The sequence below is a fragment of the Hemiscyllium ocellatum genome, chromosome 5, assembly GCF_020745735.1.
Source record: "Hemiscyllium ocellatum isolate sHemOce1 chromosome 5, sHemOce1.pat.X.cur, whole genome shotgun sequence".
Classification (NCBI taxonomy): domain Eukaryota; kingdom Metazoa; phylum Chordata; class Chondrichthyes; order Orectolobiformes; family Hemiscylliidae; genus Hemiscyllium; species Hemiscyllium ocellatum.
The window spans coordinates 36,993,478-37,008,993 of NC_083405.1; the positions used below are offsets into that span (position 1 = coordinate 36,993,478).

Sequence of the window (15,516 nt, forward strand, 5' to 3'; positions counted from 1 at the left end):
AACACTATTTTTGGAGGTTATCTTGTGTGTTGAGGGCATGGCCACAAAGTACAAGTCGAAGCAGAAGTAGACATTTGGGCCTTCAATCCTGCTCCACCATTCGGTAAGATCATGGCTGGTCAGTTTTTTTTGTTTTGAATTTCACATTCCCACCTATCCCTTTTGATCCTTTTACCTAATGAGAAGCTACCAACCTTTCCCTAAAAGATTCAGTGATCCCTCTTCCAATGTAGAGAGTTCCAAGGTTGTTAAACCCCTGAGAGAAAGGATTTCACCTCATCTCACTCTGAAAAGGATAGCCCCTAATATTTAAACATAGTGCCCCTAGTTCTGAACTCACCCACAAGAGGAAACTTTCCTTCCATGTCACCCTGTCAAGATCTTTTAGCACCATACATTTCAACAAATCATGCCTCACTCTGCTAAACTCCACTGGAAACCAACCCAGCCTGTCCAACGTATTCTCATTAGAAAACCATTCACTCCGCATACCAATCCAATAAACCTTCCTTCTACCTTGCATTGACTTTAAAATCTACCCGTTCACCCTTTGTGTTTCCTTGCTAATGTCATCAATCTATCCCCACCCAAGGCTCCGAACTAACCTGGGTCCAGGATGCTAATAGGGCCATTATTAGTGGAAACTGCCTAATACTGGTGCTGCCTGGACTATTGGAGCTCCTAGCCATTCACATTAGCTTGGAATTGAACTGCCTGACACTGAGAACTAGAAGTCGCATTATCTAGACCCTAAGACACTGGAGCAGAAATAGACCATTCAGCCCATCAAGCCTGCTCTCCCATTAATGAGATTATGTTTGATCTAATAATTCTCTACTCCAGCTTCCTGCCTTATCCCCATCTCCCTTGATCCCCTTGCTGATTTAAAACATGTCTGTCTCAGCCTTGAATATAATTTTAATGACTCAACCTTCATAGCTCTCCGTGATAAAGAATTTCACAGATTCATTGCCTCTTAGAAGAAATTCTTTTTCATTTCCATCTTAAATGGGCAACTTCTTATTCTGAGATTATACACTCTGCACCTCGACACTCCCACATGGAGAACCAACCTTTTGTATCTAAACCATCAAGTCCTTGAAAAATCCTGTATTTTCAATAAGGTCTCTCATTCTTCTAGATTCCAGCAAGTACAAGTACAACCTGCTAAACCTCTCCTCATAAAACAGTCCCTCCAATTAGCCCCAGTGTGAACCTTCTGATTGTTTCCAGTGTCAGTACATCCATTTTTAAATTAGGGGACAAAAATCTATTCACGTAGTTCACCTGCAAAACATTATAGATGCAGGGCAAGTTTACTTTAAGTCTGTAGCCTTGCTTCCAATTTATCTTGTGGGGATAGGATTTGAACTCTGGTCCCAGAACATTGCTTGGATCTCTGGATGAATAGCCTAGTGATAATATCTCTAGGACGTCAACTCCCCTCACATGATTTGAACCCCGGAATAAGAATGTTGATCTTCAAAGTTAGCTGCTGATTAAGTTAAATAAATATGTGCTGTGGAGTTTAGAAGGATTAAAATGATTTCATTAAAACATGCAAGACACTGAGAGGTTATTTCCTTTGAATGAAGCAATTAGAACATGGGGACTCACCCTCAGGATAAAGGTGTCAGTCATTGCAGAGAAATCTCTTCACTCAGAGGCTTGTAAATCTTTGGAATTTTCAATCCCAGATGATTGCCAGATGAATTATATTTGTATGCCATTGATCAGATTTAACACGCGTTCTATTTCCTGCCAAGGCAGATGCTTCTTGCAAGTGGTCATTCCATCCATTGGGTGAACAGCAACACAACTAACTGAGACATTGTAGAACTCAGGCTAATAATGCCACTGGAAATGCTGTGTTTCTGCTCCACTCCAGAATTTTCCTTTTAGTGATTACCCATGAGACCTATCATCTTTGCCCAGGTAGGCCAAGCTTGGAGTGTCCTCTGCTCAGTGTTTGAGACGCTCTACTGTGTCCCTGTTTCCAGAAACTGCTTTGCCCCATTAGAAGTGGTTGGAAACCTTATAATGTTCCAACTGCCTGCCTTGGCATTCTCACCAAGTTGTGAGTTATGACAGATACACATGAGCCCCGTCATGGTGTTCAGATAGAATGTCAGATCTCATCTGAAGATTTCTTGGTCATCTCCTATCGCAATTCATGCATGACATTTGATGAACTTATGGGAGATAAAAGACATGATTTGGAATTAACAAGAAGAAAGGACTCAATAATTTTCCAGAGAGTGGGGGTAGCATCAGATCAACAAGAGTAAGTGTTGTGTGCCACATAGTTGCGAGATATATAATTTTGTACGCATGTATTTGGGAGACCCATATCTAAAGGATATGTCCTCCACCATTCTGCTTTCTCCTCTCCAGTGGTCAGAGTGGTAATGACTGGAGGGTCACCCCCAGTTCTCTGAATTATCTGCTTGAGCAGGAATAGAAAGGATACATGTATACATGTTAGAAATAGGATATGTGGAGAGGATAAAATAATACTATTTGTGGAGGTTCATTGTGAGGAATGAGTATGAGACTGCACTTTAAGATGAGGTTGAGTGCCTTTGTCGGTTATAAATATTATTTTTGCCTTCTCAGCCTTCTTCCCTGATGTGAGCAAATCCCAAAGTTATAATTCTGTTTTCGTAATTCTAAATACCTCTGGTTCCTTGTAAAATTTAATTGCCCTGTTTAACTCTTCTTTTTATTAAGGACACTTTGTGCATTGCTGTGCAATCAGTTTACAGCACGACTAATAGAAGTTCTTGTCACTTCATTTTTAACCAACTTTTTCCAAACATGTTCTTTTCGAAAGTTAATGTTGGAGAGGAAAAGTGAATCAGAAAAATCTGTTGCCTTTAAGCAAACTAACAATGCTCTACAAAGATAGCAAAAGAATAGAATTGAGGATTCATGGAAGTTATAAGCAAGGCTTTGACAAATGACCAGAAGGAACATATGCTGGAGGAGTAGGAAAACAATTGCTAGTTTGTGCACATTGCCAGAGGATTGAAAAGGCAACTGCGCACTTGGCTCTTGGCAGAAGTGATTTTCATCTGCAGTATTCCCTACCAAGAAAGTCTATAAAGACAAAACAATTGCAAAGCATGCCTCTTCTGTTTAGTTGGATCAAAAACAATTCGATGGAAAACTGTCATGTTGAGTCTCTCGGCCACACAAAAAAAATTACTTGCTGTGCTCAGATCAAGAATGCATTTGGCCTGTCCTTCATTGAGCTGTGAAACAATTCTGGAAAAGAAAACTCAGAAGATGACTCACCTTGGCATGCTGTTTTGCACTCCTGTCAGCTGCATATCAAATTTGTACAATGTAGAGATAGATGTAAATGTATCCGAAGATACAGCTGATGCATTCATATTCCAGATTATTTCGTTGAGTAAAAACTGAATATTCTGAAGAGGAAGTATGATCTTTGAGACACTAATGTAATTTTTAGAAAAATATTCCTGACAATTAAACATTTCAGTGTTATTTCAATAGGGAGGTAAGTGGCTCAAGAGGTGAGAATGCTCTCTTGTAATCTCTGGCATCATGATTTCAATCCAGATCAGACTACTGGATCAAGTCTGTGTTTGGTGCTAGCTGGAAGCTTTCTCAGTTAAATGACATTGGGCAGCCTCAACACTATTGCCTGCTGACCTAAATACACGACATAAAACTGACCATAATTCAGCATTCTGGGCATTTAATTGGCAACTCTAATGAGAGGGGCCACAATGATGTGTGGTGTAGGAAATGGAAACATGAATCTGGTGCAACAGGGTTTCTGAAGTTAAGGCAGGTTGCTGGGCAGGAGAATCTTAGCTTTACATCATCTCCAAACTTTTTTTTATATTTGGAACAGGCCGTCCATTTGTAACATCACTACTTCTGCAAAAATAATATAATTCTTTCTATTCATTTTGTCCCAAACTGGTCTCCATGATCTCCATGCTATGCATAAACCTGATTTGACAAACATACTTTCTGATTAAAATATTAATTACAGTGATTCTGAATGTAGTTATGCCCCAAAATAAGCAGTATATTCTATTAATCTCAAACTACATACAAAAAGAATGAAAAAAACAGGAAAGTGAAGTCAGCTGGCCAAATTGTTCTCTCACTTATGAGCCATGTGCTGTAGTATCAAAAATTCCCATCACATTTCAATTTTAATATCTTTTGGAAAGCTACCAGCAGTTTTTTATAGTCCAATGCGTACATCCCAGAAATGAATGATGATAACTCAGTTATTTTCTCTTAACATCAATCCTTTGACTCAGTTACTTTTCAATTAATATTAAAAGAACTATAATTTGGAAAATAATTGAAACCGCAGTGTTATTTAGATCTGAACCATTTTACATTCTTGGCAGCTGACAAAGGGTAGCACTGTGCCTTGTGGCAAGAATCAAACAAATTTACACGTTTGCAGTGGTATGTAAACACACTGCTGCTCATCAGTATGTATTGTGATTTCTTGCTCATTAGCATACTTTTCCCACAGAATGTAAAAACTCATTTCAATTGGATGATCAGAGACTTGGAAACGTGCCTATTTTTGTTTTGAGCTCACCCCAGGGTAGTGAGCAGCCTGTGTAGCTTTATCAGCAGAGATCAGCTTGTCTGTCAGTGTACCTCAAATGAATTACACTCTTCTGAGCACAACCATCCAAAATATTTTATTTTCTGCCGGTCCATAGATTAATCAGCAATGGACATCTGTCTGTGCTATTATTCATTCCCTGGTGATAACTGCAGTGAAGTCGCTGTGGTGCATTTTTTGAAGTGGGTGGTTGAAACAGTTCCTTAAGCTTATTTGTTTCCAGTTTTGGCTGTTGTCTGGTGCGGAATGCAAAAATAACACAAGAGCATGCAGAAATAAATCTTGACTTCTTTCTCTTCTCTACAGGCGGCACATGCCAAAGCAATGCACTTCCTGCCTTAATGCGGCCGCCAGTCCCAGCTATGCAGCCAGCCTTGGATGTTAAACCATTTCTTCCATTCCCACTGGACTCTGCTGCTGCGGTCAGCTTATTCCCCAATTTTAATGCGGTGAGTTCTTTGGTTCTATTCTCTGTTGTTGATCAGAGATAACTTTGATGGATGCTGTGGTAACATTTCAGTGGCTGCTTTAATATTCCCGAAAGAGGAAAGGATGGCAGGCATGCACGATGAGTCCTTTAGAAAATGTCCACAAGTTGATGCTCTTAGACTGTTTACAATTTTACTTCATGATAAACCTGCACGTTAGGATTGTTTGAGTGGAAGCTGCATATGGTGCATCTGTGGCTACTGTGGAGCCCTTTTCATTGTATTCTCCAGAGAGGGAAGAAAACATCAATAATTCATGCATAAAATAAACCATTTTTTCTTTGTAGTTTATTGATTTTCATTAAATGTGCTAATAAATATGTTTATCAACATTTTTATGCACAAACCTTTCATACACAAAGATGAAGTGCATTGTACTTTGGCCCAATAAATGAGAGCTGTCAGAGTTAGAAATGCAGGATCCTGTAAGGCTCAAACAGACCTACTGCTGAGTTGTTTGAGAGCAGATATTGTTCATTGGACTTGTGTATTTAGGAGCTGGCAAGGTGGTAATGTCCCTGTCTTTTGAACCAGAATCCCAGATTCATATCCCCCACCCCCCCCCCACCCCCACCTCCACCACCCCTCACCCCAAGGGGTGCATCTGAACATGTTGATTAGCAAAATATCTGGGAGCTAGGGGTCTGAATGAGAGATAGGTATTGCAGGGGTTGAGGTGCATTTTCTTTCCCACCAATTCCAATTTGGTTTAGTCATTTCCCTTGTTTTCATGCCTTTTTCATTGTTGCACTGGTGAACATCTTTGCTAATTTCGGTAATTTGGCGGTGGTTTACCAAAACAAAAGCTGAATTATTCTACACTGGAGTGTTGGTTGCTGAATTGGACAAAGTCCAGGAGGAAAAGGTAAGAACATATCTTTGTACTAGACTGGCAACAAAACCTTTGCAAATTCTTGAATGTTTCTTCAGCGTAATCCAACATATGGATATTGGTTTTTAAAATACAATGTATTTTCTTGCAAATTATCAAAGAACCACATGCTTTGTAACATATTACAGCTGTAAGACTGAGTTTTGTGTAACTATTTAGTACCAAAATGAGCTACAAACTTCTCAAAACGTTGCTTGATTGTTTGTTAATAATGCTAATTACATTCTCCAATCAACTAGAGAGCAAGCTATTTTAGCTGAAAATGTGTTGCTGGAAAAGCGCAGCAGGTCAGGCAGCATCTAAGGAACAGGAAATTCAACGTTTCGGGCATAAGCCCTCCAGCAAGCTATTTTAGTCTTGATAACACATAATGAGATAGGACTTTTACATAACTTCCTAGTAAAGGATCCTCAAGGTAAGAGTGATCATAACATGAGAAAATTTCATATTTAGTTTGAAGATGAGCAATTAGTACGTCAAATTTAAATAAAGGCAAATGCAAGTACATAAAGATAGATTTGGATAATTTGAACTTGGAAATAGGTTAAAAGTTAAAGTGGTTGAAAAACTATGGTAAACAATTAAGATGGTGGTTCAAAAATCTCAACAAAAATATATGCCATTAAGAAAGAAACATTCTATGAGAAGGGTTCAGCATCTGTGGCTGACTAAGGAAGTTAAGTTGAAAGTAAACATAACCAATGCTGCAAAGTTTAGTAATGGGTTGGAAGATTAAGAATGTTTTAGAAACCAGCAAAGAATCATGAAGAAATAATAAGAGGGAAAAATCAGAATATGAGATAAAACTACCAAGAAACCAAAAGCAGACAGTAAAAGGATCTATAAATATACAAAAAAATAAAAAAAAAAGTGACATTGAACGTTGCTGTCTCAGAACTTAACTTTAGAAATGAACCATAAATAATGAAATGGCAGAGAAGTTGAACAAATTCTCTGTGTTCTCTGCAATGAAAACAGACACAGAAACATCAATAGATTAGTAGAAAATCAGATGGCAGAAGGGAGAGAGAGACTTCAAGCAATCCTGGACACTATTGTTTCAGCATTTGAGCAGGAAGAATAGAAGCCATGAATATTACTTGAATTGGGAAAAATAGCAAGCTGCTGCACAGAGGGATTGGGCTCCTCTTGCATAAATCGCAAAAAGCTTGCATCAAAGTTCAGAGAGTATTATGGAGGCAAGTTAAATGTTGGCCTTTATTTCAAAAGGATGGAATATGAAAATAGAGACGTATTTACTAAAACTATACAAGGCCCTAGTTATCTACACCTGGAATACTGTAAGTGTTTTGGTGCCCCTATCTAAGAAAAGATATGTAGTATTGGAGGCAGTCCAAAGAAGGTTTACTGGGTTGATTCAATTATGGATGGATTGTCTAATGAAAACATGTTGACTAAATTTGGCTTCTACTCACTGGAGTTCAGAAAAATGAGGTGAGATCTTGCTGTAACATAAAATTCTCAGGGGGCTTGATGGGGTCGATGCAGAGAGGTTGATTCAACTTGTGTGAGAGTTAGGGCCTGAGGACATTCTTGCAGAGTATGGGGTCATCCATTTAAAACAGAGATAAGGAGAAATTTCTTCTCTAAGGCTAGTGAGTCTATGGAGTTCTTTACTGCAAAGAGCGGTAGAATTCGAGTTTCTAAGCATACTAAGGCTGGGAAGGACAGATTTACTATCAGGAAGGGAGTTAGTGTTTATGGAGATAAGATAGCAAAGTGGAATTAAGAATTATCAGATCAGCCACAATGTCATTGAATGCCAGAGAATGGGCTGAATGCCCTACTTCTATGTTTTTTAGTCTTACTGAAGAAGGTGTAGTAGAAAACTCGTGTGATTGAAGGTTGACAAATACTTTGGACTTAGTGACTTAGAATGTAGGGTCTTAAAGAAAATGGCTACAAAAATAATTGATGCATTTGTTGTAATTTTCTAAATTGCTTCAATTGTGGAATGCTCCAATTAGATTGGAAAGCTACAAATTTAACATACTATTCAAGAAATTAGTGAGATGGAAATCCTGAAAGATACAGACCTGTTAATCTAATACATCATTGAGAAATTGCTAGAATCCATTATTAAAGAGTTTGTACCAAGGGACTTTGAAAATAATAACACAACTGGTCACAGTCAACATGGTTTTGAGAAAGGAAAATCATGTTTGAGTCTCTTGAGGCAACAAGGCAGCAGAATAAATAAAAAGGAAACAGTCTTGGTGCTTTCAAGGCAGTCGATAAGTTGCCACATAAAAGGTTATTGCAGAAGATAAGAGCTCATGGTGCTGCAGAATGATGTTTCAGCATGGATACAGGATTGGCTCACTAACATGAATCAGAGTTTGGATGAATTGATCATTTATAGGTTGTCAGTGATAAACTAGCGGAGTACCATAGGGATCAATGCTATAACCTCATCTATTTGCAATCTACTTGATAAAGGGACTGCCTGCATTGCAGTCAAATTCACTGACTGTACAAAAATAAGTAGGAAAGCAAATTGGGAAGAACACAAAAGGTGTGTAGTGGGAAGCTGTGAACTTGTCTACATTGGTGGGAAGAACATAGAAGCTATATCATACTAAAGTGGAATTGAATTTTAGCTGTTATTGCAAGGGAGATTGAGCATAAAAAGTGAACAAGTCTTGTTATAATTATTTAGCACTTTGATGGGACTGCAACTGGAGTAGCGATTGAACGGTTTGGCCCCCTTATTGAAGGAAACATCTCTGAAATGCTTCCAATGTCAGGATAAGGCTCACTGGGCTAATTCCTCTGATGAAAAGATTGTCTTCTGAGAAAAGGTTGAGCGGTGATCTTATTGAAGCTTATAATATTCTGAGGGAAGATTCTGTGCAAAGGCTGTGACGCTGTGTCTTTAGGAGAGTGGAGGAGTATCTAGAATTAGGAGCCACAATTTTAAATGAAAGATTCCCCCTTTTAGGTGAGAGATGCGTTGGAATTTCCTCCCTCAGAGGGTTAATCATCTTTGGAGTTCTTCCCACAGTGAGCAATGGGGGCTGGTTCAGTGAATATGTTCAAAGCCAAGTTCATCATCTTTTTTGATTAAGAGGTTAAGGGGGAAAAGCAGAAAATGGATCTTGGCAGTAATCAGATAAGCCATGGATCTTCTTAAATTGAGAAACAGCCTCCCATTCCTGCTCCTATTTCTTATGTTCCCATCATAGTCTCACCCACCACACGCTGGCACAACATCAATGTGTATGTCAGACCTAAAGACCTGGATTTTGCAGGAGTAATTATGATGAGGACATCTACACACACTGTGCTATTAAAGAATAAATTAAACAGTAAATTTTGGTGAGCGCACATGGACAGCTTAACATTTGAAATTACACTGCTTCTCCAGGAGCCTAATGATACAGGTATCTTGCCAAAACAGCACTGAATCATATGAAAGAGTGGTACATATAAAATCACTTAACTCCCCAGTTAAACTTCACTTATTCCAGTGTAAGTAATGTTTTAATGCTTTGATAAGTTGTGATTGCTGTCCAGCAAAATTACAGCTTGTGAAAATAATTCATACGTTTTTTTCTTTCATATTTTATTTATTGTAGGTGATTTTGGAAAACAAAATGTTTAATATTTTTACAACATTTTCATTAAGTACCTTTTATCTTATTCTCTTAGTCCCATCTTTCTTCTGCTGTCTTTTATTCAACCATGTTCATGTGATTTAGCATTGTATTTATCATTCTAACTTACACTTCCTGGTACAGGCACCACTCTTTAATAATTGTTTAGTATCAAAGACATTCTTTTGGGAGAGGGAGATCAACCAATTACTTCGGTAGAAATGGGAGTGCAGTTCTCAGAAACAGTTGTCGTGCTGTTGAGAACAATAAAAAGGTAAAGTCATGATAATCTTACCAGGCCATTGGTGGTTTAACAGGGGAGAGGTTGAGAAGGAGAGTTCTTCATGGAACCCTTAGTTGGTTTTGGAATTTAACTCACGCTGTTGGTATCACTGTCCATTGCAAATTTAGCTAACTGAATCTAGAAATAGGAGAATTAAGGGATTGAGCATGTAACCGGAAGGCTGGTGTCAAAGGATCGTATTAGATTTCTGATGCAATGGTACCGGTTCTGAGGAAGCTGGGCAGTGTGCAGGTTGGTCAGTTGATACTTAAGTAAGACTTAGATGAACGTCCTTGCAGAGAGATGTGTTAGTGTTGTTTGGGAGAGTTTGAGCAGGGGCAGGGGTGGTGGCAACCTGAAGTAAATCCAAAACAGGGAATGGAAAGCTGATGCTTATAAAGCATGGATTAATCATGGAAAAGTCAGCATGGTTTTATTAAGAGAAGGTTGTATCTTACAAACTGAACTGAACCATTTGTGAAAGTAACAAGGGAGATTGATGGTGGTGGGAGAGGTGATAGTGCAGTGGATGCTGTCTACATTGGTTTAAGAGGACATTTGACAAGGACCCACATGGCCGACCCAGCTGAAAAGAAATAAAGCTAATGGGATAAAGGAGAGTGTGTTGAGTTGAATCCAAAATTGGCTTAACGACAGGGAGCCAAGGGATCAATAGAAAGTTTTTGAAAATGGAGAGTGGTTTCCAGTGGACAGTGGGCAGAGAAGTGGCAAATGGAATTCAATTTGGAGAAGTGTGTGGTAATGTATTTGTGAGGCCAAACAAAGCAAATTCATATCCAGCAATTTGGAGGGTACTGAGAGGGGGGGGGGTGGGTAGAGGAAGCAAGAGACCCTGGAGGGTAGGTCCACCGTTCCCTTGAGATGGGAAGACAGCTAGGTAAAGTGGAAAGAAGGAATACATGATGTTTCCTCATTGGGCAAGTTATTGAATGGAGCAGCAGGGATGTAATGCCGAACTCATAAAAGATAATGGTTAAGCCACAGCTGGAGATTTGTATATAGTTCTAATCACCACATGACTGTAAAGACTCTTTCTCTATCCTTCCTGTAATTTTGATTGTGTACTAAAATAGGAAAAGGACTGTTATAAAACTAAGCACTTTGAAATCAAATCACTGGAACTCATTGTGAGTTGTGTTCATACTTTTACTTCGCAAACAGTAGGTCAGGTGAAATAAGACGGTCCAGCATGAGGCATGTCTACACAGAGAGAGAGATCGGCAACTGTTATTGTTTTCCTTAGAGCAGAGGAAGCCTAGGTGACTTGATTGAGGTATGGAAAATAGTAAGGGGTTTGGATAGAGTAGACAAGGAAGACTTACTTTCCCAACTAGAGAAATCAGGTTGCGGGAGGCACAGACTTATGGTGATTGGTAGAAGAACTATAAAGGGCATGGGGTGACACATTTTCATGCAGACCATGATGAATATCTGGAATACACAGGCCCAGTTTCATGGTTAAGGTTGAAAACCTCAACCTATTTAAAAGGACTCTGAATCAGAAGCTGAAGTTTTATAACTAGCCAGGCTATGGAGAAGGTTCTGGAAAAAGGGATTGGAATGGGAAGCTAGTTTATTCAGCCAGTGCAGGCAATTAGTGCTGAATGGCTTGTTTTGGTGCTGTCAGTTTTCTATGGTCCTATGGTTTTTATGGTTCTAATTGATGAGAGAATCAATCATTGGCTTCTTAATGAGCCTACGATGAGCTTTGGACATCCAAAATTGCCATACAGCCAATTAAATGCTTTTGTAGTAAAAACGGAAATTACTGGAAAAAGCTCTGCAGGTCTGGCAGCATCTGTGGAGAGAAATCAGAATTAACATTTCGAATCAAGTGATATTTGCTCAAAGCTCTCAGGAAGGGTTACTTAACCCAAAACATTTACTCTGATTTCTGTCCACAGATGCTGCCAGGCCTGCTGAGCTTTTTCCAGTAATTTCTGTTTTTGTTTCTAATTTACAGCATCTGCAGTTCTTTTGGTTTTTATTAAGTACTCTGTAGTTTAGCTGTACTAGTAGTATAAAGAAACGCAACCTCTAAGTACACATAACACTATCACTGTCATAATCAGCAGAAGGTTTGTTTCATTTAGCAATATTAATTGAGAGATGACCGAGGGTCAGACCAACTACAATAATAACTTGGCATGCATTACAGGAGCTTTGCGTTTGTAAGCAGTTCCAAGATACTTCACATGAATCAAACCAAAGTTGACACTGGGCCATGTGTTTTATAGCAGGTGACCCAAAGTCGTTTCAAGGTGGTATGTTGAATGAGCATCCAAAAGGAGCAAAGAGGTAAAAAAACAGAGAAGTTTAGACAGGGAATTGAAGAGCTTAGGATGTTTGCACTGAAGCCATGGCCATCAAGTGATTCAAATAAAGGTTGTGAGAGACAGCAGAATTGGAGGAGTACAGATAACTTGAAAAGCATGACACTGGAAAAGTACAGCAGGTCAGGCAGCATCTGAAGAATAGGAGGGTCAATGTTTCAGGCATATGCCCTTCATCAGGAATATGGAGAGAGAAGGGGTTTGAGATATAGGCAGGTGAGGGGTGGGAGGTGGGGCTGGGGGCTGGAGGGGGGGGAGGGTGGACGGAAGGTGATAGGTCAGTGGGGAGGGGAGAGTGGATAGATGGGAAGGAAGCTGGACAGGTCAAGAGGGTCTCTCCACAAGGATCTCAATGCTTCTCCCAAGGATGCGAACCTTGAAGTAGTTGTCCCCTCCACAAGGATCTTAGTAAGTGTCTCTCCTACTGCACCCCCCACCCCCATTCCTCCAGGTAATCTCCTCTGCCCCAAAGCTCTTCAAACACATCCTGAAGCAGATCCAACCCTCCAACTCGGCACCACCCTCATGACCTGTCCTACCTGTCATCTTCCTTCCCACCTATCTGCTTCAGCCCCCAACTGATCTATCAGTATTATCCACCCACCACCCCCGCCCCAAATTTGAACCATGCTTAACTGGGAGCCAACACGTATGTGGAGGCAGAAGGGTTATAGTGAACTGGACTCTGTACACGAGGGGAATGTGCAAACTCCATACAGGCTAGAGTTGAACCCGGGTCCCTAGTTTAATGTTCTGATGCAGAGTTTTATATGAATGGAACATACATTGGGAATGGATGTACAGAGGGTAATATGCACTGATATTTGTCTCGCTGTTTACAGAATCACAGAGACCATTTGGCCCATTGAGTCTGCACCAGCTCTCCAAATGAGCATTACAACTCCTGTCAATCTCCTGCATTTCCCCACAATCTTACACACGGTTTCTGTTCAAATAATCATCTAATGCCCTCTCAAATACCTCAACTGAACTTGCCTCACCATATTTCCAGGCAGCGCATTCCAGCCCTGAGACACTTGTGTGAAGAAAAGATAACTTCTCGCATTATATTTGCTGCTTTTGCCATTCACTATAAATCGCCAGTTAGTTTGACTGCCAGGCGATTGCCCACTGTGAATCAGGTGCTTCTGAATTTCCAACATGCACTCCAATTTTTACAGAGCTTGACTCCAGAACAAATAAATCTTAAAAACCTGCACTTTACAATACAAGCTGACATATGAAAAGCTGTCATTCGGGCAAAGTAGCACTGAGTGGTTGGCAGTTAGACTGTACTGCAGCATGAATCACTGTTTTCAGGTAAGGAAGGGAAAAATAACTGCCTAGAATATATGCAGAGAGTTTCCACCCATTTAGTTTTTGGACCTGAAACTCCAGCTTTCCAGTGAGCTGTCTGGAAAATTCATATCAACCAAACAAGTCTGTAGTAAAAAAGCAACTTACTCTGTTTTTTCCAGTTACAGATGTGTTTTGCAACTTGGATACTTTGATTACTGAGATTTTCAATGAGTTTTCACTAGCAGCGGAGAAGTAAAACAGGGGAATTGTGCTTTTTTTTAATCTGCAAGTGTGCCAATTACTGTGCAATTGTGGCTCGTACTTGGAGGGAGATCGCAGGCAGGAAGCTTGCAGGTTTCCAATTTGCATTGGTCGTGGCTGAGGTTTAGTGGCATGTGTTGAACATAACTTGCAAGAAATTACATACCTCACTGACTAGGTGCTGTGCTGCAGAATGTAAACACTGAGGACTGAATCTACCTTGTTTTGGTTAAGTCGGAGGTGTGTCAGGTTTTGCATTGTGAAGCCTAGTAGGTTCTCTTGCCCTATCTTACCAAACTCACCTCATTAATTACCGACCCTGATCCTATGATATCACTCACATCCTACTTCCACCCCTCCTTCCCACAATAACTTGCCACTCAATGGGTATCCACCCTAAGACTGGCACCTCTTTTGCCCATGCCATCTTTAAAAGGCCAATGTACACCGGGTCAAGTGTTGATAGTTCTGCATTGCCCCTCACCAGTAACATTATGGCATATCAGCCATCGAGCCACACTATCCATGGCACATGGCCAATCAGGTTCGAAGCAAACAGAGGATTCTGGAGAATCTCGGCAGGTTTGGCAGCATCTGTGGAGTCAGAAACAGCATTAACATTTCGAGAGCGTTATGAGTCTTCAGAACTGGACTCACAACAGTCTCAAAACATTAACTCTCTTTCTCTCTGCACAGATTGTGTGCCAAACCTGCTGAGTTTCTCCAGCATTTTCTATTTGTTTCAGACTTTCAGCATCTGCAGTATTACCCCACAGATCTTTGGGCAATTGGATATGGGTGAGATAGGATGTAGGTAGGGGATGCAGATTTGTTCCATTTTCTTTGTTCTCTGCTACAATTCTCCTTTGTCATTGCTGCATTTAGACACCAAGTACAGACAGATAAGTAATTGACAAGTTGTTGAAACAGCACCTAGTGGAGCAGGCACTTTTCAGTCATCTCCAAATCAATGCCCAGTCCATCAACGCCAATTTTGCAGCAGTTTTGTCTGAATGATCATGGAGCTGGCTTTAAAAAGAACACTAAGATTTGTTTAACTATCCTCCCATTGAATTTACTGAATACTGTGAAGGCATTGCTGATGGAAGCTCTCTAGCACTCTAATGCATTTCTGACACACATTCCTGATCTCACTGCAATACAAGAGTAAGGTGATGTCAAATGCTCTGTACACTTGGGCTTTTGTTTACTTGCAGAGGTCTTTCTTGTCAGACATTCACTGCTGTACTTTATAAAAGGCTGAGCTAGTGCACTTGATCCACTGCTGGATTACCTTTTCAATGGTGGCCTTTTGAGAGAGTTTAGCGACAAAAGAACAGCTGGTGCTGGAATCCAAAGTACACAGGCAGGAGACTGGAGGAACACAGCAAGCCAGGAAACATCAGGAGGTGGAGAAGTCAACATTTCAGATGTAACACTTTGTCAGGACTGGGGTGGGTGTAAGGGGAGTTGCAGATAAAGTGAGTTGGGGTGGTGCAGGGGTGGTGATGAGGTAGGGATAGATGAACACAGGTAGAGGGTACAACCTGGTTAGTCGATGTGAGGAATGAATCCGGTTGGTAGCTGGAAGGGAGAGGGAAGGGCTGGGAAGTGAGTTGGAGAAATGGGGAAGAGGTTTTTTGAAATTGGAGAACTCAATATTGAGTCCTCCGGGCTGTAGACTCCCCAGGCAGA

General features: G+C 40.3%; 1 protein-coding gene across 4 annotated transcripts in view; it reads left to right on the plus strand.

Moving 5' to 3' along the window:
• LOC132815661 (zinc finger protein 385D-like) overlaps positions 1–15,516 on the plus strand; it is a 377,769-nt gene that overhangs the window by 72,159 nt on the left and 290,094 nt on the right. For all 4 annotated transcript variants that reach the window (XM_060824657.1, XM_060824655.1, XM_060824656.1 and 1 more), the window contains exon 2: positions 4,934–5,076. In XM_060824657.1, the coding sequence (XP_060680640.1) occupies positions 4,934–5,076 (143 nt within the window). The remainder of the gene's footprint in view (positions 1–4,933; positions 5,077–15,516) is intronic.